Source organism: Polyodon spathula, chromosome 3 (assembly GCF_017654505.1).
Source record: "Polyodon spathula isolate WHYD16114869_AA chromosome 3, ASM1765450v1, whole genome shotgun sequence".
NCBI classification, from domain to species: domain Eukaryota; kingdom Metazoa; phylum Chordata; class Actinopteri; order Acipenseriformes; family Polyodontidae; genus Polyodon; species Polyodon spathula.
This window is the reverse complement of record NC_054536.1, coordinates 37828212-37851277: the sequence shown is the minus strand read 5'-3', so window position 1 is coordinate 37851277 and position 23066 is coordinate 37828212. Positions and strand designations below refer to the sequence as shown.

Genomic DNA, 23066 nt, shown 5'->3' with positions numbered 1-23066 from the left:
TCTGTTCAAATAATCAGATTCAATTTAGTATTGCAATTACTTAGCAGAGTGTTTGCGACAAGGATTTTTTTTAACGTTGATTTGGGCTTATATTCGCTATAAGACGGTAATGTTTTGAATGAGGCGTCCCCTGGTTACCCGAGAACTGCAGAGATCGATCATGTGACAGTATACCATATAACCTACTTTTCACTTCCTGGTGTTTGAATGGAACGAATTCCATATGATGGTACGTAGTAATCCATGCTTAATAATCATATTTTGTTACAGTAGTTTAACAAATGTATTCCCGGGTCATAAGTGCATTTCTAGGGTACTATCGAAATAAAACAATTTTAAAACATGTTGTTTATTAACACGAGTTTATCTATTACTTATGCTTCAGTTATATTCAGAATACATTTTAATTAATAATATTAAACCACGAAATAAAATAAAAAACACTGGTCCAATACCTAATTAAAAAATGTTCCTTTATTTTCAACCAAGCATTAGTACAACATTTAAAATGCAGTGGACCTGCACATGCTTTCAACACAGTTCCAATAATCAACAAGATCTGTCTTAATATATAGGTTGCACGTAGTAGTTCAGACTTGTTCCATAAATACATTGAAATGTGCCTAACTCTGAACTCGGAAAATTGGGCCTTGCGCAATATTGGAACACCATAATAATATTTTGAACAACAAGAAAGATGATTATTGTTATTTATTAGTTTAGTAGACATTGAAATACAATATGAACTATGATGCAGAAATAAAGATTGCAGCAAATTATATCTAACAAAGATATATTAGTAATAATAATAACGTGGTGCTTAGGTCACCCAGGAAACCAGTTATTCATAAATGGAAAACATAACATTGTAATGATATAATATTTTTAATATTTAGAGCATAGCTAAGACCTAACACTTGCATGATGCAGCAAACGGAAATATTTCCAATGTATATGTAATACTATGAAATTGTAAATAATGATTATGTTTGTGTTTGAACTGAAAGATAAAAATAAAAAGAAACCTTTTATTACTTTTTCACTGACGTTGCTTGGGATTGGGACAGCACAGGATACTAGATTACAAGGTGTTCTGAAGTTAGACACCACCATTTATCAATTGGTATCATCTAAGTGCACAAGAGTGTTCTCCAGAACCGTCCATAGAGATATAATGCTTTAGACTTCTTCTGAAAATACAATAAGTTTGTACTTTATATGGTTATTTAATATGGAAGCACCTGCATGTTATGACCGAATCTGACTCACAGTAGGGAGATGAATCTTTTATACATTACAAAATGCATGTGATGGATGCCATGTGCAAAAACACATTTAAATCCTGTAAGAGAACCGGTTTACACAAAAGTGTGTGCTACTTGTTGCAGTGCTTCCCAGTTGTGCATCTAGGTGTAGTAAGTAAAAATGTAACTGAATAATAATATGCTAAATTGTATTTACTCTGTTTTCAGATAACTTGTGTTTCCAGATTTGCCAAAACAGCCTCAAGGATATTTGCAGTAACTGTCAACAGAGGATTCTTGAAGTTTAAATGCAGTAGATTTCAGAATGACAAAGACAGTAACACTTGGAGTGGAAACTTTCAACTAATTTAATTTAAAATAAATAACAATATACTGTGTATCATGAAAGAGCAATCAGCAGTGCAGGATTATGGTTTTTAAAAACATTCTGACCTTTGTGAAATGGCTGCATATTTGACAACCGACTGGACATTGGCTTTTTTGAAGAAGCGAATTTTGTTCAGCACAGCTTTCTTAATCAGAATTGTTCTGGTGTTCTATGGAGTCTACCAGGACAAAACAATGTTGGTCAAATACACAGATATCGACTATCACGTTTTCACTGACGCATCAAGATTTATTACCCAGGTTTGTCTAAAGCATAATATAGGCCTATACTGCATTTTCTATTGTTCTTGATAGCACTCTGAACAAGGTAGTTCTATCAAAGAATAGTATTATTCAGAAAAGTGTATGTATTGTAAGAACCAGCACCATCTAGTGAAAAGCTACTGTGTATTGACAGCAGTACCAAAGGAAACTTGGTTTAGGAAACTGTTCACTACAGTCTATGAAGCTGGGCCTTTCAACTATACAGACACGTTGAAAGAAAACAACATATTGTAATGATATAATAATATAATTTGGAGTTACTTACTCTTTAAGACTTAAGTAGCCTCACGTCAACATGGTTGCCCATAGGATTATACATGGGATGATGTGGGCAAGAGAATTTTAGTAATTAAATGTGTTTTGGCAGTATAACTAGGCTTCACTTGAGTCAAAAAAAGGAAAAGTCGTGAGAAATTTGTTGTAATAATAATGGTTTTTAAGGGATTTGTTTTTGCCCCTTTTATGAACAGGCAAATCTAAGAAAATAATTAAAGTCTGACTTTAAAATAATTGGTTCCACCTTCAGGGTTTTTTACATTATTACTATTAAAAATTAATTCTAACCAAAAAGGTACTGAAAACATTTGAATAATAATGTTAATTATCCTATATACTAATTCGAGACAGTCATAGTCCTCTGTATTACTGCTTCATTCAGTAGTACATCCAATACTGTGTGTGATGAAGAGTAAAACTTGAGATAGCCCCCTATTTTGTGAGTGATCCAGAGGCAAGGATGATGTACTGCAGTCTTTGCTCAATAGGGAATGATCTCTGATGAATTCAGCTATACCAATACATTTTTTTCAGTTTTGTTACATTCATAAAAAAGAAAACTATATATTCAGAATTGCATTGGAGCATAAGTACAGGATGAATCAAACAATGCACCATAATAAAAAAGGACAGATTGTTTTGAAATGAGCTGTGCCATTGACCTGCACATTTTTATTAAAGTATAAGATCTTTATCACTATTGATGGGAAATGAGTAATAATTTATAAAACAACAACACAGGTTTTGTTTATTATGCTAGATTTAGTCCTTCCTTCCGTTGTCTTTGAGAGTACCAGAAAACATTTGACCTCTAATAGAAATTGTGTTGTTACAGTTGTTTTGCTGCTGTTTCTCAAGCATGACTTAATTTGTTCTTGCAGGGATCTTCCCCATATAAAAGAGCCACATACCGTTACACCCCTTTGCTGGCATGGATCCTAATTCCCAACATCTACCTCACAGCCCTCTTTGGGAAGCTGTTATTTGTAATCTGTGATGTCATCTCCGCTTACCTCATGTACAGTATCCTGCATTTCAGGGGAATGGGCAATGACAAGGCATGCCGGTACTGTGCACTGTGGCTCCTTAATCCCTTGCCGATAGCTGTATCCAGCCGAGGGAATGCAGAGTCTGTTTTGGTAGTCCTGGTGGTTGCTACATTGTATTACATGGAAAGTAGAAGTCTGGTGAAAGCAGCTGTGTGCTATGGTCTATCTGTGCACATGAAGATTTATCCAGTGACATATGCACTACCGATAGCCCTTTCTCTTCAGACACTAAAGGATCCAGAAACAGAAGCACTGGGGAACAAAGCCAGCCCTCCATTGTCGAAAAGAATTCACAAGATTTTCTCAAGACTGCTAAACAGAGACTTGCTGGTCTTTGCTGTCACAGCTGGGGGAACGTTTTCTGCGCTCAGCCTCATTTTCTATTCCATGTGAGTGCTGATTTAATTCCTCCAGAAATTTCCAGGTTACTTATCAAGAAGGCATATAACAAAATACAGTTAAAACTGCTTACAATGTTACATACTCGATTGCATAAATATCAAAGCCAACTATATGGATTTCACTGAGAGCACAAAACTTTTCGAAAAGTTTGGGCCAATACATTATCCTTTGACTGTTTTGAGCATTTCTGTTAGATGGTTTATTTAAAAGAGAAACCAGTGTTGATCCAACATTAGTATGGTCACCCTTATTAATGTTTCCCATAGTAAAAAACATAGCAAAATGTGATAAAAGTGTGGTTAAGTACAGGTAAGCACTGTAAAGCCCAGAGTGGTATGGTAAATTATATTAAAAACATGGCAAACTATGATAAATGCATAGTGTAACCATGTGAAAAGCACAAAATGATCATGCAAAAATACCGTAGTAAACTTTTATAATGGCAATGACAAACATTTAAGCTAAAAGTCTTTTTCAATGTGTTCCTTTTTCAGGTTGCAAGTAAGCAATAAAGACTTACATGGAAGACTTTCACAATGTTTTGTAGGACAGGGATAGTTAGATGTGGTTCAACTGTGAAACATTCTTCAACACCTCTGGCAGCAACAATAGTGTTTCCAATGTATTCACTTAACTTGAGCCAAGTGCTTTGACTGAATTTATTAATCGTTAATGTTTTTGATAAAGCAGTGAAAATGTAAGGTAGCCTGTTGTTAATGAATGTTGCTTTGTGTTTTTCTGCTTTGACACTTGTTGTTAAAGGTATGGCTGGGAATTTCTGGAACACACTTACTTGTATCATCTGACTAGGAGAGATATCCGTCACAACTTCTCTGCTTACTTCTACATGCTGTATTTGACTGCGGAAAGTGAGTGGAGCCTTGCCCTGGGACTGGCTGCATTCCTGCCACAGCTTCTGCTGCTTCTTCTCACATCCTTCGCCTATTACAAAGATTTGACCTTTTGCTGCTTCCTACACACTGCGGTTTTTGTCAGCTTTAACAAAGTTTGCACTTCACAGGTAAGACAAGATCTCACTAAGGTCACTCACTAACCCTGATGTTTTCCCAAGAGCCCGACAGGCAGAGAAACAATCCAAACCCAATTGCATTTCAGTAGGGACAAACTTGCAAGAAACCTGCCGTTACCTTCTGTTAAATGCATTAGCTTATGAGCTATGTTTTATTTTTATTTTTTTTAAAGCCAAGTATGCAATAATAGTTTTAGAGGTTGGGTGCTCTGATTACAGAGGTACTGTAACAATGTAGTTTTGTATACTGTAAGAAACTACACTAAATCTATCAGTGAGCTACTCCCACACGAGAGACATCATTTGGGGACGTGTTGTTGAAATTGCTGATTTTGTCAGTTACTCGCTTTCCATTTCCAGATTGATAACGTGCTAATGGATAGTATGCCTTTTATTTTCTGAATGTGCAGTACTTCCTATGGTATCTTTGTTTGCTGCCGCTGGTGTTGCCCTCCCTGACACTGTCATTGAAACAAGGACTAGGGCTCCTCTTCCTGTGGTTTGCTGCACAGGTAAGCTGTTATTTACTGCTTGTTAATCACATACTGTATGTTCAACAGTAAACCTGGAGAACTGAACCTTAAAATATACTGTTATTATATATATATATATATATATATATATATATATATAAAAAAAAAAAATTGGTCGGTTAGCCTCGGAAGGAATCCTTCACACAATCCATCGATCTGTGGAGGGACGGTTATCCCTGCCGTGTAAGAACTGCACACAGTATTGTGCTTAAAGTGCATGAAGGCTTAGTTCAGATTTATTTATAATATCAAAGTATTATTTCTTTTATAATTATACATTCATATTTGTATAATATATTTCAGATTCAGACATGTTAAGTGCTTACTAGGGGTGTAACTAACATCACAATATGATATGTATCACAATACTTCAGTGATGTATTGCTACTAGTATGATTCATAAGATCAGATTTAATGATGTACTATTTTTTTAAAAGACAAATTAAATGAATTAAGAGTATGCATGCATACACGCTATAAAACACATATATTCATCATTGAAGAACCACTGCAGTGAGCTAGGTTGTAATTGTGGTCTTGTATCATGATACAAACAGTACATACCAGGGGTGTGCAATTCATATCGCCTGACACCTGGGACAACAAGATTTGTCGTTATTCTTTGCCCGTCGGTCAAGTAGTTTTTATTTATTTATTTTTCCTGTGTTCGTTCTGTTGCTAGAAAGACACTCTGGGTATATTTCTAGAGAGCCACATAAGTTTCTGAAAACTGAATTACAGAAGTCTAGCACTGAAGCACAAACAAAAAAGTGTTTACATCCCACCACTTCTGATTGGCTAGCTGTGGAAGAAGCTGATGTTCTATTGGTTACAAAGAAACCCAGAAATGGTATATTAAGACAGTATTTACATTTTTTGTGATAATGCTTTCTGAGTAAATGAACCTGACATGTAAATGCATCAACTTAGTAAAGTTACTAAAAAACACCATAGTTGTTAAGGTATTAGCAGATTAGAAAAAAAAATTGTTTCTTGTTTATGTATTTATGTTTCAATGAGAGTAGTGCAGGGAAATAATGTTTCCCTGCCAAAAAAATAATATATAAAAAATCGGGGTATGAAACCAGGATCACTGTGCTTTGTTTAAATATAATATAAACTTTGTCTTTGTAGAATTTGATGGAGCCTACTGTAGATATTATGTACATTTTGGCAGAAAAAGTACAAAATGCAAAGAAACGTGACAGGTTATACACAAGTCCTTTAAAAATCTGGGTTTCAGCAGTTACAAAACTGAAAGAACATCAAGAAAAATCTGAATTCCACAAAGCAGCAGTAAGTGATGAATTTGTACCTGCACATCAGGAGTTGGATTCAGCTTATAGAGAAAGTGGTGGAAAAAAACTGTTTTTATATTTGAATAACTCCCAAGTATTGCTTATTATAGTTGTACTCTTAGTATGTTACTTAAATTTACAAGCAAATGTGTTCCAAACTGCACTGAAAGGAACATTTCCTTAAAACATGTTATACATTTGTTGAGGTGAGGTGGGGACACAGGCATACAGGAAACTTTTGTGTATCTTGAAGAATTTAGTGAACCAATCAAACTACAAGGCTTGATCCGACCCTGTTAATCGGCAATTGATTGATTGTGTTCTGTTAAATAAAACCAAAACCCCACAAGTTATTTTTGTGTTTTTTGTCTGACGGGGAGGGGGGCAAGTAGATTTTGAAAGACAGGTTCAAGATTGCTGCATACCTTTATTACAATACAATATGTATGGAAAGTATCACCATTCATCGATTCACAATTAATCATTACATCCCTAGTGTTTATCCATGTAGCTTACAGTAAGTGTACTTCAGTGCTGCTGACAATTATGATAAATTGTGTGGTGAGACCCCCCCCCCCACTTACAACTTGGGCTTGAACTCAGGCCTACTAAATTAGACATCAGCACCCCCAGGTCTATGGTGTTACATGAGATGGACAAGGGATGAAACAGTGTTACATTGGTGCATGTGATTATATAGCAGTGCTTTGTAGTATTTTCAGTTCTGCTAGAAGACTATATTTACATTTACTTATTTTCTTTTTTAGGGACTGTGGTTGGCACCTGCATACTACTTGGAGTTTGAAGGACACAATACTTTTCTACTCATCTGGCTGGCAGGATTGTTCTTTCTGTTCATCAACTCCCTTATTCTTGTACAGATAATCTCTCATTACAAACAATGGAATGCTCTGCAAAAAACAAAAAGTGTCTAATAAAAATAGACATGTGACAGAGAAATTAGCAGTGCTGGATGATATTTAGAAAAACCTAAAAAATAGTAAATAATGTATTTGTTGTACTTATTCTTCAGCTAGTATACTTAAGTGCAAATATGTATTTTGTTATCAGCGGCAAAATACCAAAGACTTCAGATAGATTACACCGTGTAATAATTTTTTTTTTTTTTTTTTTGTTCCTGGGTAGTAAGTGTTATTTCCTAATTGCTTATGCCTCAAAAGTATAGAAAATGTTTATTATTCCCCACAAACTTTGCTTTTGTGACCAGGACAGTGATATTTCAAAATATCACTATTTCCAATGGGAAAACGAGCAAATGTGTGTCTTTTCGTTCACAAAAAGTCAGAAAAAAACAACATATGAATCCAAATTAACATGTATTTATACTAAAGTAATACAAAAATGACTACAAAAGATTTAGAAGTGAGTAGTTTTTCGAGATTTACGATTATACTGTAAATACAGTATAATCGTAAATCTTGAAAAACTACTCACTTCTAAATCTTTTGTAGTCATTTTTGTATTACTTTAAAAATTGTTGTTTCTTGTTTATGTATTTATTTTTCAATGAGAGTAGTGCAGGGAAAGAATGTTGCCCTGTTTTTCGAGATTTACGATTATACTGTAAATGCAGTATAATCGTAAATCTCAAAAAACTACTCACTTCTAAATCTTTTGTAGTCATTTTTGTATTACTTTAGTATAAATACATATTAATTTGGAGTCATATGTTGTTTTTTTCTGACTTTATGTGAACGAAAAGACACACATTTGCCCGTTTTCCCATTGGAAATAGTGATATTTTGAAATATCACTGTCCTGGTCACCAAAGCAAAGTTTGTGGGCAATAATAGCCATTTTCTATACTTTTGAGGCATAAGCAATTAGGAAATAACACTTACTACCCAGGAACAAAAATTGTGTTACAGTGTTATTACTGGCACTGTAGAAACTGTCTACTTTACACATATGTATAGTTTTACACATGCTTTCTCTGGCATTCAAGAACAGGAAGCATTTAATGTATTTTTATCACTGTCCTAACTCTATACTGAATTTTGATGTTTTGCATTTTGATTGATTTGCAGACAGTAAAGAGATGCCAGTTCTTGCTTTTTAAACACAACTTATCTTATAAAGTGATGATTATGTATATAATCTCTTGAGACCTTCCTTGGCCAGCTCTGGTCCTGATTCGGAAGTCATCGTTTTGGTAGATTCTATAATTTGGTCAGTTCATTATGGTTAAACATAACTGTAAAAACATTAGTGCTATATATTGGATAGCCTGCAGGTGGCAGTCACTGACATGTAATCCTCAAGTATTTTATCCAAAGTATATGTTTGTCATAGCTTAAAATTGGTACAGAGTTGTGAAACAGGTACATTACGGTATATAGGTACTTGTGTAGTTGTGGAATCAAAGAGCCATTTCATTGCAAATAAATATTACCTTGAGAGCGAGTTAATTTTTGCCAAGTGTCATTTTTTAAGTATGTATGTTAAACTATTTTTTTTATTTTCCTCATAAAATGTGCCTTTGACTCTGCAGTTGCATTAGAGTAGTGCCAGAAATGTGAAACTGTTACTTAGGACCAAAGATATTTCTGTAAATAGACTACAGTTTGACCACTGTAAAACATTACATTAAATGTAATGTTTTACAGTGGTCAAACATTAAATGTTGGCGCACCAGACAGAACAGTAACTTTATCTAGAGCATTCCATTTAAAGTATTAAAAAAAAAAAAAAAAAAAAAAAAAAAAAAAACACATCTCTGGACCCATTAATACAATAATTCCAATTGTTCACTATCATTGACCAAGCTTCAATCTGGATATATGAGAGGTCTATCTAAGGTTATGCTTCCAGTTAGAGAACAGTGTCAACTATTATACCAATGGAAAAATAACACTTTTTACCCCTGTGGGTATCTATAAAAAGAAAGTTTGTTTTATATTGCCAATTTTCCACCTTACAGAACCCCATCCTTTTCCCTGTGAAAAGGCATTGATTTGAAATGATAAATTAGCATATGAACCATGAAAAATAATGTTTCATAAAACTTCAGCTTTATCGTGGTATTTTTGTATGGGATTAATACATTGATATATAAGGTAGAACATAATGGTTTCTGGCAGGATTGTCAGAAGCAAATAAAAAAAAAAAAATAACATGTGAAAACATTACAAAGAACACTGGGGGCAAAAAATGAAATCAGAAGGTACATCAAGTAGAAATGTTAAGAGTCACGCCACACATACAGAAAAAGGATTAACATCTCAATAGGTAAACTCTCAATAAAGCTGTGACTGCAAATCAGCAGATACCCCAGACTTTTAGAATTACATTTCCCTCTAGCAAGCAGTTCCTTTGACATTTCTTGAGATTAAGCATTATAATGACTCAAAGAGCTTAAAATGGTATATATTGTAAGATACAAATAAACAACAAATGGACCCAATTTCATGGAGCCATCTCCTTTGGAGGTTTTAATGAGTTTAGTGTAAACTGTTACTTCTACCATTAAAGCCTGATGTGAATTATTTATTTATTTATTGATGTGGACTCTCATACTGCGATGAGTGTCGAATTAGGAATACAATGATAGAGATTACTTTTTACATTCTTAGGTTGAACTGCCTGGTATATATTATAGAAAAACAATTAAAAAATAAAGGGAATGGCTAAGTCATCAATATCAGACCAATTCTTCCATATAAATTGCAATGGCATGGCCCAACAGGAAAATAAAATGTTAAATCATGGGTTAGAAACCATTGTATGTGTAAATGACAGCCACTCCAAGTAGGATAACTGTTGATATGGTCCAAACTGTAAATTAAGAAAAGAGCCTCCAGAGACTGAACATACATGCACCAACACCAAATGTATTTATTTGTGAAAATTAACAAATGTTTTCAAATGTGCCTTTTTAGTCAAATCGCATATAAAAAGAGGCGAAAACTATTCTCTGTACATCAAGTATGAACTTTTAAGGTAATCCACCTATAGTCTTTAACTAAAACAGTCATTTTCATGTCATCTTATGGCAGCTATATTATGTTGTAACAACACTAAACACTCACAAGTTTCCCCTTATCCTTATTTCATTTTAAAAGTGCACACACAAATTAATTAAAATCTGTTCAGATTTTTTTTCCCCTCAAATGAAATCTATATTGTACTTCAGAAAAGTGTCTTCTCACATCAGTCCATCTTTTTTTTGTTTGACATTTATTTCAGTAGTTTAGTCACTGTCATAGTTGGGACAACAATATCTCTGAAAACTGGCTGTACGTTTACAGTCGACAAGGATTTGTTTTGATTCAGAGTTTCGATAATCGTCTGCTTCATCTCCCGACTGGCATCTCCACGCACCGCCAACAAAGCTAAAATGTGGTCTTCCCTGAAGATTACAAGAAAACAGTTGTGGAGCAAACTCACAATTTCAGCAAAGACAACCAGTTTCACAAACTGAACGCTTCCATACATTAAAAGAAATGCAAAAAGGTTACACCTGCTTTGAGGCAACATTTGTTTAGTAGGGTTTTTTTTTTTTTTTTTTTTTTACCATAACATGGCAGATAAATATGTAAGGGCTGGCTGTAGGGCATGCTACACAAAAATAACACATTGCCAGAAAGCAACATTTTGCAATAACAGGTTAATGTCAAGCTGTTCCACTATAGGCGTTTTTGTTAAAACTTGACTCACTGTCAGCTAATATAGATCAGGCAGCAGAAACATAATTATGTAACTTTCTCCTGATGTTATACAAAAGAAACGTGTATGTGGAAAGTTATAAACAATGTCAACAACTATTTATCCTTAAGTGGACGCCAGCTTACCTGATATCCGGGTATTTTGAGACGAGTGTAGATACTTCAAGATACAGCAAGGTAGGGTCGGTGAGTTTAAAAACTTCTGCCAAAGCAACAATGGTATCACACAACCTATCGGTATCCTCACCTAAACCCTGTAAAGGCCGGAAGTATTCAGCTTTATTTATAATCAGAATACAGATAACAAATACAGAAAAGGTAGGTGTTTTAGAAAGCAAAACAAACAAGTTGGTTTATTTTTATTTTTTGTATGTCCATGGGCTGCCGATCTATGCAAATTAGAAGTAAATCCCATTCTGTGGGCTACACAGAACCTTGAATCACACAGAAGAGATGGCATAAAGCATGCAGTCAGTGGAACTGAAGCCAGCATCAGCCTGGCACATCAAATAACAGCAGCAGCCAGTCAATCCAAAATGGACAGATTAGAGACACCGTAGTAAGTTAATAAAAGATCAAACAGTTCTACCATGAATGAAGAAAACCGAGTATATTAGTCACACAAAAGTTACACATACTCAGTCAACAGGCAATTGTAGGGTATATTTTTAGAATCTAACCAAACAATAGAATGGTTAAGCAGGCTAATGTTTTTCTTATTCAGTTACTTGAATGTGCCATTAATTTCCTTTTAAAAAACAGAAGCTAATTTAACGCTAGTGTACACTCTTTGAATATTATGTCTTTGTGTTTTATTTATTGTGTGGTTGGAACAAAGAATTTTTGCCCAGTGGAAACAGAAAAAAACACTATTTTTTTTCTTTCTTTCTTTATAAAATCAGTTAGGCATACTTGCTAATCAGTCTTTGCATGTTTGATCCTTGCATGCTCAACAACCAGCCAAATTATGTCATCCTCTGATGTTCTATCAATACCTTCTTTTTAGCACAAACAGATGTTAAGTGTGTATTTGTATAAATTTGTGCAACAGAAAATGCAAACTTTGAATTACAAATCCTAAATCAAACATGTTTCATGAATCTTCACTTGCCCTTTTCTAAATATCTACACTGTGAAAACGTTTTTAGGATTAAAAAAAAAAAAAAAAAAAAAGCTTGTAATAAAAAGCTTGGCCCGGTATACAGGTTAACTTATTTTGCCCCCCCCCCAAAAAACTTTTATTACTGTTACCTTATCACAAAATGCAAACCTACAGCTAATAGCAGCATGAAAAAGCAGACATTCATGACCCACGTACACTTTATACACATATAAACAATACATTCTGTTATCTCGTGATCACGATCTAAACTATTTTTGGATTCTCCAAGTTTTAAAACTTTAATTTTTTCATGAAAAAAAAGACATTGAAAAAACTTTAACTGTAAACTGTAGCTCGATAACCCCTGTTAAAACTTTGTAAACAGGGCCCAATATGTCCCTAATCTTCCGATTTGCCTAATCTTGATGTGTTTGCAACACTTTGGGCACCAGGGCATTTGTTTAAAAGATGAAGCTTCAACAATTAATATACTTTGATACAAAAATAACTGCTGGGTCGGTTGATCAAAGAAAGCAATGTCTTCCGTATGAAAGCCCAAAGACTGTACGTATTGATGACCATGTGAAATAGCAAGAACTTACTGCTGAAAGTTTCCTGAAAAGAAATTTAAACTGTTCCGCTTCCTTGATCATTCTTTCTGCTCCCTCTTTTCGCTCATCTGGATTTTTGAAAGCTATTCTTTTTTGCATGACTGCCTTAATGTATTCAATGACCACCCTCCGATGGGCCTCAAATGTCATCTCCTATAATAATAAAAAAACAACACTTTAGGTATAACAGTGTCAGGAGTATTAATATTGACTGATTAACACCAAAAAAAAAAAAAAAAAGTTCTCCTTCTACAGAAGGCCTGTATAGAGACATTTCAGAAGTAAATAATCACACCTGAACACAGACATATGAAATGTTTATTCTGCCTGTAATTAACCCTTCATCAGCATCAAGGGGTGCAAATTTTGAAGACTGCAGGATATCCTTACATGTAATTAAACTTCAAACTGCTTACCTTTACTTTGATACCAATTGCCCGATTCATTTCGCTAATAGATTTGGTCAATAGTTATTTTCATGAAATTACGTGTCTGTGTGTACAATACATTCGTTTACAGCACTGTATTTGATCACAGCATTCTTTACAGTAGCCTGCTTAGCCTGAAGATTACCTTATTACCTTTTACAGTACAACAAACATGATTTTATTCTGCGAGTTTAAAAAAATAAAAAAAAGGGATGCATGTCGTTCTCTGTGTGACAGCTGTTGCAGATATTAGCAGTGAGCTGTTGATCTTATTACGCTGTTCTTCCAGTGCTAATGCCAAGCATCCCAACGCCTGGTCACTACACCAAGTGAAGCGACCCTGGCTCAGGAGGTATCTACATCCTTTAAGAATGTGCTTCAGGGTAGCCGGTGATGAACAGAAAGGACATTCAGGTTCTGCGTTGTTGGAAGAACATCATATGTGGACCGATTAGGAAGCTGATCCTCCTCTCTTCCATTGTCCATAGGTCTCACCAGCCAATCTTGCACTGTTCCACACTCTCCCATCTCATCCATTCTCCACACGTAGACACTGTCTTGACACACCTTTTCCTCTCCTGCTTGTGCACTTCAGTAACTACCAACTTGCCATCTCGGGGGAGCTAAACTCACACCAAAGCCTCCTCTTCCCTGTAGTACTTGCCCTACGATATCACTGATACAAAAGGCAGCCTTTGCATCTTCTACCGCATCCTTTGCTGCCCGCCTTTCTCTCAGTTCTCAGTATGGGTACTACCTCCCTCACACATTCGTCTCACGATTCCATCTGTGTAATTTCCAGCCGAACCATTGCACACCTCAATTCCTCAGTTAGAGCTGAGCCTGGCAGCTGCAGTTTCCCTTTACAGTAGAGCGCTACCCTGCAAAGCCATTGTAGAACTCTCAGCCATATCCTAATATATGAACGTCCAGTCTCTCTACTGTTGACAGGGAAATCTCATACACAGTAAGTGGCCACAGCAACCTTGGAAGAAGGCCAAACTGAAAAGTACCAGACTTTAAGCTTCCCCAGTAGTGCACTACTGTCAAACCTCTTCAGCCCTTGCACTGTCTTGCTGTCTCACTAGTCCCACTCGGACTGTATCTTGTAAATCCCACCTACCCAGACCCGTTATAAGCTTTTCCAATACTTATCCACTACATTGCCTTCGGTGATGGCTTGAACAGCATAGGTACCCATGTTATCTGCTAGTTTGTCAAGTAATCGAATGGTGCAGGATACCATTGTAGTCGTCATAGTCACGCAACTCACGTACAGCTATCATGCTAGAACTTTCGGATTGAGAAATAATAATAAAAAATTATATGATTTAGATCTTTTATTTAACATCATGTAAAAGAAACTACAAAAATGATATTGCAAAAGCCTACCGGAAGCCATAATAGTTGTACTTAGTATCTGCAGTGCATTCCATTGTGTTAAGACTTCCTTAATCCTTTCAGGCATGGACTCAATGAGACGCTGAAGGGTAGAGTTTTTTTTTTTTTTTTTTATTAGCAATGCAGCTTTTACACTTGATTCCAGTTCATTCCGGTTGCATGTTGACTTTTCCTGATTTCTTGTCCTTTCCGACCCAAAACATTCTCAATAGGATTGAGATCCTGTGAACTTCCAGGCCAAAACTGAAGTGGTATGGTACACCATTGGGCCCAGGTGATGAAGCCCTTGCTTACTTCACGGCTTGCTCTACCTCCTTCCACTAGAGAGCAGGGTCCTCCACTTGGAATTCTGGTGGATTTATAGGTGTAATATAAGAGGGAATCGACATAGGCTCCCCTCTTCTTGTCTCAGTGTGTGTGTCTTCAAGACATCTCTAACTTGGGCTTAATTGCCGTAAGTATGCCATTCTTTTCGCTGGTGAATAAGTTCTTTACAAACTTGATCACATCTTTCTTGCATGTGCATTTACAGCGCTTTCTTAATACTCCGATTTGCATAACTTTGCAAGTTTGTTTTAGATCATGTTGCAGACCGAGGGCCTCCTTCTGACCTGACCGTCTTCATAAGTAGTATTGATCCATGCGAGGCCCCTGCCCCTTCTCCCTCTAGCATCTCTTTCTTCATTTATGGTTCTTCAGACCCCTGACCATTGTCATCTTTGTCCAGCCACAGGTACAAACCTGTAGTGCCACATCTTGTCCAAGCGCTCTCACTGCAGATCCTAAGCAGCACAATTATGGCCGCTGAGGAAGGGTTAAGCAACACTAAGTTAACACTTTGTGGATTGTCCTTTAGCCTTATGAAAAACATTAACCCGGTTGGACATCCCCTGAATAAAAGCAGCAATCTTATTGTTCCAATATTCAAGGGCTGAAACACTGACACAGTAAAGTGAGATTCTTCAACTTTCCACTGGGTGACTGAATGTACTGTGAGTTGGGATTGAAACACAGGCAGGAGCCTTGTAGTCAACAGCTTGAATTATCTGGCTGATGACCACATGCCACCTAGGGGATCTGTTTACTTTTGACATGTCTCTGTATGCAACTTTCAGAGAAATATCTCTGTTCAAAATTTATAAAATGTTTTACAGGGCACCTCTTTGATTTCACCCCTTTTATACAATGGATAAATTCAACGTACAGTTGTAGTGAACAATATTATAATAAACCTCAACCATTTTTCTAATGCATTATTATTAGAGCGGTAACACTCTTTTAAGTTGCATGTTCAGTAGGACTTATTGAAAAAAGAACCTGTTTGCCTTTTTCACCACCCCCAAGGACCTACCTTGTTGTATGGCTTCTTAATTTTGGCAAAGTCATTAAAATAATCCTCTATTGTGACGCAAATGGTATCCACAGCGTTGGATCCGCTCAGCCATTTTTTAGTCATAAGCTCGTTGAGATGTTGCTATGAAGAAATTGATTTTGTATTAAGCATGGAATTCTAATAAAAGTCAAGAATGCTAACTGAACAGAATTTTTTTTAGTGCCGATACAAAAATGGATGTTATAAGATTAGTACCTTGAATTTCCCTATATGCACAAATGTGTCAATTCTTTAACACAGATTTTTAAATGTGTTTGTTTTTCACTCCGTACTTCATAGTGCATAACTGTGACATCTTGAGGGGAAAAAAGACATCAATGGAGGCTTTCTGAGTACACACTGTCAACTAAAGTGTCGATTTCAATAATGCCTGTCTTTTTTATACAGTAAAATGGAACAGGATTACTGCCACATCACTAAACTGATTTTAGATAGCTTAGAGTGCTGGGTCCTTTTGAAACTCATCTTGCACATGATGCAAAGGCATACTCAAACAACACCCTCCAGCCCTCAATCAGCAGATTCTTCTGAAAACAGGTTTGTCGATATATTTTACAATAAGACAATATTACACAAACAGGAACATTAAGGAAATGTGTGCAATAATCTAAAATGGAGATTCATGCGTTGTCAAACACAGTATTCAGTATGTATGCAAGTCTCTGAACAAGTTCCCTATTCTGAAAGCAACCATAAACTGTGAACACATAAGCAATAAAACAAGGAATAAAAGGGCCAATCAGTGGTGCACAACCCAGGTCATGGAGGGCTGGTGTCCCTCCTGGTTTTTGTTCTAGCCATACCCTAAATTAGTTAATTGGATCAATTAAGCTTCTAACAAGGTCCAATAAAGTACTTTAGTGTGCTGTTGGAATAAAAGCCTGCAGGGACACCGACCCTCCAGGACCGAGTTGTGCACCACTTGTCTAGTGTATGAAAATAGAATTGGTTTCTTGTTTCATTACATTAGACTAATTTAGAGCTTGTAAAATATATATTGTTATTACTTGTTTGGCTACAAGCTGTGCTTGCATTTCCTATACATTTAGTCTAGTATTACTAAAAAGCCCAGGCTGTTTGAAGGCTTTCATCTCTTCATTAACTGACCTCCAGATCCATAAAGACTTCATCCAACAGATACACACATCCATCTTTTGCCACACTGTCTAATGTTGAGTTGATGGCAGCGTCATTTTCATTAAATTCTGTTTTGGAATACTTCTTCTTTAAGCTGCTTATGGACTCTCTGTCAAAAATAAAGAGAGGAAATGCAATTAGCACTTTGCATATGCGTATGTAAAATGTTATGTGACATGTTTTACTGTGCATGTAAATACAGCACATCATTGTAAGGTTTGTTATTTTTTTTTTATTCTTATAATGTCTAGTCCAGCATGTTGATCTGAAAGATCTTGTCCCATCAAAGTGGATCCTGAGCCAAAACCATTTAAGATCCATTTCCTCTAACACACATCTAACATGCTCTAGATCTCCATACAGTGAATAAACTGTACAGCAGTTCAACCTTCTTTGTACTATCTTACTAATTAACCATGCCCTAGAAGCAGCAGCACAGTATGAAAAGCTCACTAGCAATACCTACTTCTCAAATCTGAGCTGTGTTTATCCATTAGTCACAGTGTAATGTCATGCATTGTTTTTATGTCATGAACTTCAAATAGATTTTCTTAAAAATGCAGTATGATGCTCTACCTGTGCAGGACTCTAGTTCAGAGTACCTTAAAATAAAGCAAAATCCTACTTACATGTTTCTAGCTTTGCACAGTATCACCTTGAAACAGGTACAACAAATAGGTTGGCCTGTTTTAGTTTGTCCCCATCCTGAAAATGTTATACACACACACGCAGCTGTAGTCAAAAGTTTACATACCCCAATGGAAATTTATAACATTTTCGAAAACAAACAATTTTAGCAAAAATCTTTTGTAGCAAAAGTTTTGCTTTTGTGGATGAGGAAAAAAAGTTACAAGAAATAGATATCTACAATTGTCTACCTTGTATTGGAACTAAATTCTCTGTGCCATTAGAGGAAAAACAGACCCATATAAGGGTATTACCTCCATCACTGACAGTAGGTATGGCGTTCTTTTCTTTGTACGCCTCACCAGACTTTCTCCAAACGTAATGACTACCAGCGTGACCAAATATCTAAATTTTTGTTTCATCACTCCACAAAACCTTTGCCCAGAACTCATTCAAATGCAGTTTTGCAAACTTTCAGCGGTTGTCCTTGTGATGTTTTCCTAAAAGTGGCTTTTTCATTGGCCTGCGAGACCTTTCAGACCTTCACCATGGAATACTCAACCTATGGTTGAAATGGAAACCCCAGTCCCACTTGTAGCCAGTTCACTTTGAGTCTTGTACTTCTTGATAATAGAAAAAATAGCTGAAATTTGAATACTCAAATGCTTGGAAATCTTCTTCTCTGGCTTTATGACAATAAATAATTTTCTGGTCTTCAGATAGCTCATCTTATGCCTGACCGTTTTATACTCATGTTCACCTACAATCCAGCATTTTGTAGACATTTCTAGAATTAGGTTCTGCATTATCATATTGAAATTTCTAGCACCTTGTAGACAATACTATCATAGCATCAAATGGTATGAATACTTGAATTAGCATTTTGGACATGTGAGACTGCAGCTTAAAGAGAAAAGCAGGTATCACCTAGGTCAAAGTTTAAGTATTATAGATTCAGATTGCTTCGTTGCTATGGCACTGTGCATCACAGGCACAGCTCTGTTGTGTCCTGTCAGACTGTTTACAAACAAGTAGGGAAACATAGCCACATTTACACAAAAGTAAATAGCTCACTCTGCAGTGACAAAGACTACTGAACTATGTTTTTCTGCGAGGAATGTTATCTTGCTAAGATATTCGATAATGTCGACACTGTCTGTAATCATGATAATCAATAAATACGGTATTATAAAAATGAAGTATCGTGTGTATCACTTAACATTTTTATCGCAAATTTTCTATAATCGTCCCAACATTAATCATGACACATGATATTTCTGTCATGGGCAGATGTCGTGATAACAAAAATATCTTGTCATGATTTTGGACAAATCTATTTTATACCACAAATACTTACATAAATAACAACATACTTTACATACATATTTAATTTTGTTTTAAACACATGCCGCTGAACTAGGACTATATTAAAACAGATAATACTTTACGGCTTATGACATCACTGCATCGTAGACAATCATTAACACAGTACAGAGCAGCAGAAACAGATGGGGGTTTACAGCTACCAATGGCATACCTATGTTTTTCATTACTAGTGTTTGTATAGGATTACTAGTCACTAATTAATACATCATTCAAAACTAATACATTGGTTACTTTATCTAGTTATCTATCCTACTTTATTTGAATGCCGTATGTCATGGTTTTTCATGACATACTGGTATCTTGTTTATGACACAAATGTTTACACAGTAGTACAGAGTAGGTAGTACAAAGCTCATCCTGCTGATAGGTTGGCTTGGTTTTGAAATTCTTCTATTAAAATTTCCTCTAAGTAAAAAATGAGATCCAAGTTTACTTCCATTTTTAAATATTTAGTATTTTGTGATTACTAGTGTTTTATAAATAGTGTTGCTTAGCAACAATATGTATTTGTGGTGCAGTATGTCAAAATGAAAGAGAGATCTAGTCAAGCAAACAACATTCAGCTAAATCCACTTCAGTCAACATTTTTTGGTGAATCTGTTGAAGTGGTTTCCATTGCCATGGGAATGATTCGTTAACTGACAGGTTTGAAAGCTGTTCTCTCATGGTCACTTTGGCTGTGTAAAGGGGTTACGAAAATGGCACGATTTTGTCCCATGTGGCTTTAGAGGAGCACAGAGGCTTTAGAGGAACCTTGACTGTTCAGAACAGATATGCAACTTATTATAATGGATTTCTGTATCGCATAACGTAATTGCTCATTTACAAAAACAACACCACCAGAAATAGCTTTACATATTCCCACAAGTGGCATTAGCCCAAATTTATTTTGGATCTTAAAAACTTGGGATGGAATCCACTAACGCATTTTCTGCTGGGGGTGGTTCTGCTGAGAACAAGGGCAACAGGATTTATTCATTCTTTTAAATTCATAAATAGAATTTTGATTACATGAATCTGCTGTCTTTGCCATCCACCCCAGAGGTATTACTGTATGCTAATGCATGTGCTGGCGCTGATAAAAAGTTCACAGAACCAAAAGATTATGAGAAACCATCACCCTAACCCGAGCAATTCACTTACTTAAAGGTTTGGCAGTTGTTGATAATAGCAATCATATACTGAACATAGCACTGAGGATGTTGTCTATCTCTCATATGATCTTCTTTGTAAGCAATTGCTTCTTCCCTGTACCTACAAAACAGAAAAAAAAAGTTATTTCCTGTGCAAATCTGAAATTACTAAAGTTTGGAAAGTAAAAGTTCAGTTTATTTTACAGACATAAAATCATTGTTTGCTGCATTAGGTTAACTACATTCTTGCATGACATTTTTGCACTGCAAATTCAGTTTGTTTACATTCCACAAAGCTACCTTAGACACACATGTGTCATTCCCCTTGAAAAAAAAGCTTTAAAAGGTCAAACTTAGCAGGGGGTTAAAATTCTACCACAGAATAAAAAATTGTAACGCATACAAGAAGTAAGCAATACATACATCTTACCTAATTAAAAAGGAGGTCATCTGTTTCAAACACAGACGCAGCACCTCCTGCTTAAATATTTCATCAATCTGAGCAGCCACTTGAAGATTTTGTTCAAACATCTAGAGACAATAAAACACATTAATTATGGTCTGGTGAAAATTCATACTATGAATCATCGCAATGGTCTGAATGAAAGATGTGTCAGCACTAAACAAGTAAATACTCAGGGTTCAATATGTGCAAAGTAGTGTCAAATCTAATGAACAATAGGATTGTGAGGCAATTTATAGTAAATTATACTTAACTTAACAACAATAATAATAATCATAGTCATCATTAAAAGCAGCATTTCAAGAGTTCCTTTAAAAACTAAAAGAGTTTATGTCCCAGGGAATTCTAGCCTGGGAATACAGCATCACCTAGAATTCTAGGATTGAGATAATTTAGATCTTTTATTTAACATCATGTAATCCAATAAACTGCAAAATTATATCACAAACATCTACGGAAGCCATAATAGTAATACAGTATTTCATGTTAGATTTTGAAATGTCACATTTTTCCATTTGTCAGTTCTTTGTTAAAAGTATATTGAAAACTACAAAGCGGTATGTAATTCAATATGTTAATGCAACATTACTCAGCAGGTTTCACTCGACTTTATGAAGCAAAATTAGTTAATTATATAGGGTGATGCAAAACGTTTGGCCACTGCTATACACTGGCACTCCTATATTAAATGCCAAAGGACATTTCATACTCTGAAGGAGATCGGCTCCTGCTTAGGTCATCCCACCCAACCATGTGTCAAGTCAATGTACAACCACATTAATCTATGAAATCTTTGGGTTAGGAACGCAGCAACATACCCTTAACATACAATTATATACAGGTACTTAAGATCATCCTGTCTGTACAGCTTAAGATTTATGCAGTCTTGTAGAGCAACAAAGGACACTAAATATGCATGCAAACAACAGATCTGATCAGCAATTTCACCAAGGCTTGAAATGATTGTTATAAATGCACCAGAATCCTGAGATGCAAATTACAACTCTCAGCAGCCCAGGTTTTCTGTGCGGACATATGGAACTGCTTTTGTTAAAATAACAGTATTGAATTATAAAAACATTGTCAGCACTGGGTGTCTGATTTCTCAAGCCGTGCAAATTATGTTAAAGGCGTATGCAAAGTGGTGAGAGCCATTCATTGAAGCCACAAACAAAATATAGTCATGGTTGCAATATTGTAGCCCTAAGATCATGCAACTCTCTATAGAAATCCTAATTCAAATGTAACTGTACCTGGAAGACAATGGCAGGCAGTGTGGTCTGATAGTAACCATCTTGGTCAGCTTCTGGTTCCGTATCTTTCTTCCAGTCCTTCTTGTCAGTTTCTAGAGCTTTCCGTAACCAGCCAGTGATGTTTGACTGTAATAAAAAGATGACTTATGTTAAAATATTTAGTAACTGAAAATTACAAAATAGTCTGTAATCATAAAGCACGTACATGTGAGTAAATTCTCTAATGCCATACAGGTACTGGCATAGTTCAAAAATGCATTTTAGTACATGAAAAGAGCTACTAACACTAAACCAGCATCAACAGCCATAGCTGACATATAATTTGACTAAATGTTAACTGTATTATAAAAGTTTCTATTTTTAGGGCTAAGAGAAACTTAAAATTAAGGCTTGAAACCTGTTTATTATCCTACAAGTCTCAAAAGCTTTGCCACTATGTGAATAACACTCAGTTTACTCTTTGTATATGATCAGCTGCATAAAACTGTGCCTGTGAGTGGGTCGATATTGTGATTATTCAAGGTGTATGTCAATCAAATATGACCTGCCTTGTTGGTACAATTCTGACAAGGACCTAGGATACATACTTCAGCAAATCAGAAAGACTTACAGGACTAGATCACTAACGGTCTTTGTAGTTCACTATAAACAAGAAAGACAAGGCACCTACTGTAGGTGCTTAAAGGAGAATAATGCTGAAACCTACTAGCAGCCACATAAAAGTGTGTGTAAGGAACTGTGTGCCCAAACGTTTAATGCAGTGAGAGTCAGCTTTGCTGGCTCCCTATGTAGAAGTTATCAGGTGCTACTGTAAAACAATGATGAAAATCCCCAAAAAAGTGTCTTCCTCGATATCTTACAATTCAAAGCATATAATGCTTTGGCACACATCAGTAATGCCCACTGCTTTCTTACAGTTCTCATTACGCATGACTATTAACAG

At 35.7% G+C, this 23066-nt stretch overlaps 2 protein-coding genes across 4 annotated transcripts in view; one reads left to right on the top strand and one right to left on the bottom strand.

Moving 5' to 3' along the window:
- Positions 1-39: 39 nt before the first annotated feature.
- On the top strand, positions 40-7666 carry pigm (phosphatidylinositol glycan anchor biosynthesis, class M). Its single transcript, XM_041245202.1, has 6 exons — positions 40-229; positions 1473-1892; positions 3074-3630; positions 4406-4664; positions 5084-5185; positions 7272-7666. The coding sequence occupies exons 2-6, from the start codon at positions 1707-1709 to the stop codon at positions 7437-7439; spliced, it is 1272 nt and encodes a 423-aa protein (XP_041101136.1). The 5' UTR covers positions 40-229; positions 1473-1706; the 3' UTR covers positions 7440-7666.
- Positions 7667-9514: 1848 nt separating this feature from the next.
- Positions 9515-23066, bottom strand: part of LOC121313061 (exocyst complex component 3-like) — a 32187-nt gene continuing 18635 nt past the window's right edge. For all 3 annotated transcript variants that reach the window (XM_041245199.1, XM_041245197.1, XM_041245198.1), the window contains exons 6-13: positions 22124-22249; positions 20838-20938; positions 20418-20528; positions 17232-17370; positions 16083-16205; positions 12894-13055; positions 11316-11443; positions 9515-10873 (exon numbers count right to left, since the gene is read on the bottom strand). In XM_041245199.1, the coding sequence (XP_041101133.1) occupies positions 10702-10873; positions 11316-11443; positions 12894-13055; positions 16083-16205; positions 17232-17370; positions 20418-20528; positions 20838-20938; positions 22124-22249 (1062 nt within the window). In that variant the 3' untranslated portion in view covers positions 9515-10701. The remainder of the gene's footprint in view (positions 10874-11315; positions 11444-12893; positions 13056-16082; positions 16206-17231; positions 17371-20417; positions 20529-20837; positions 20939-22123; positions 22250-23066) is intronic.

What these genes read in the sequence shown, in the direction of transcription:
- pigm (XM_041245202.1), top strand. Translation starts at nt 1,707, where the DNA reads ATGGCTGCATATTTGACAACCGACTGGACATTGGCTTTTTTGAAGAAG. An exon ending in CATCAAGATTTATTACCCAG is followed by an intron (nt 1,893 to 3,073) that starts GTTTGTCTAAAG and finishes TTGTTCTTGCAG; the next exon opens with GGATCTTCCCCATATAAAAG. An exon ending in AGCCTCATTTTCTATTCCAT is followed by an intron (nt 3,631 to 4,405) that starts GTGAGTGCTGAT and finishes TTGTTGTTAAAG; the next exon opens with GTATGGCTGGGAATTTCTGG.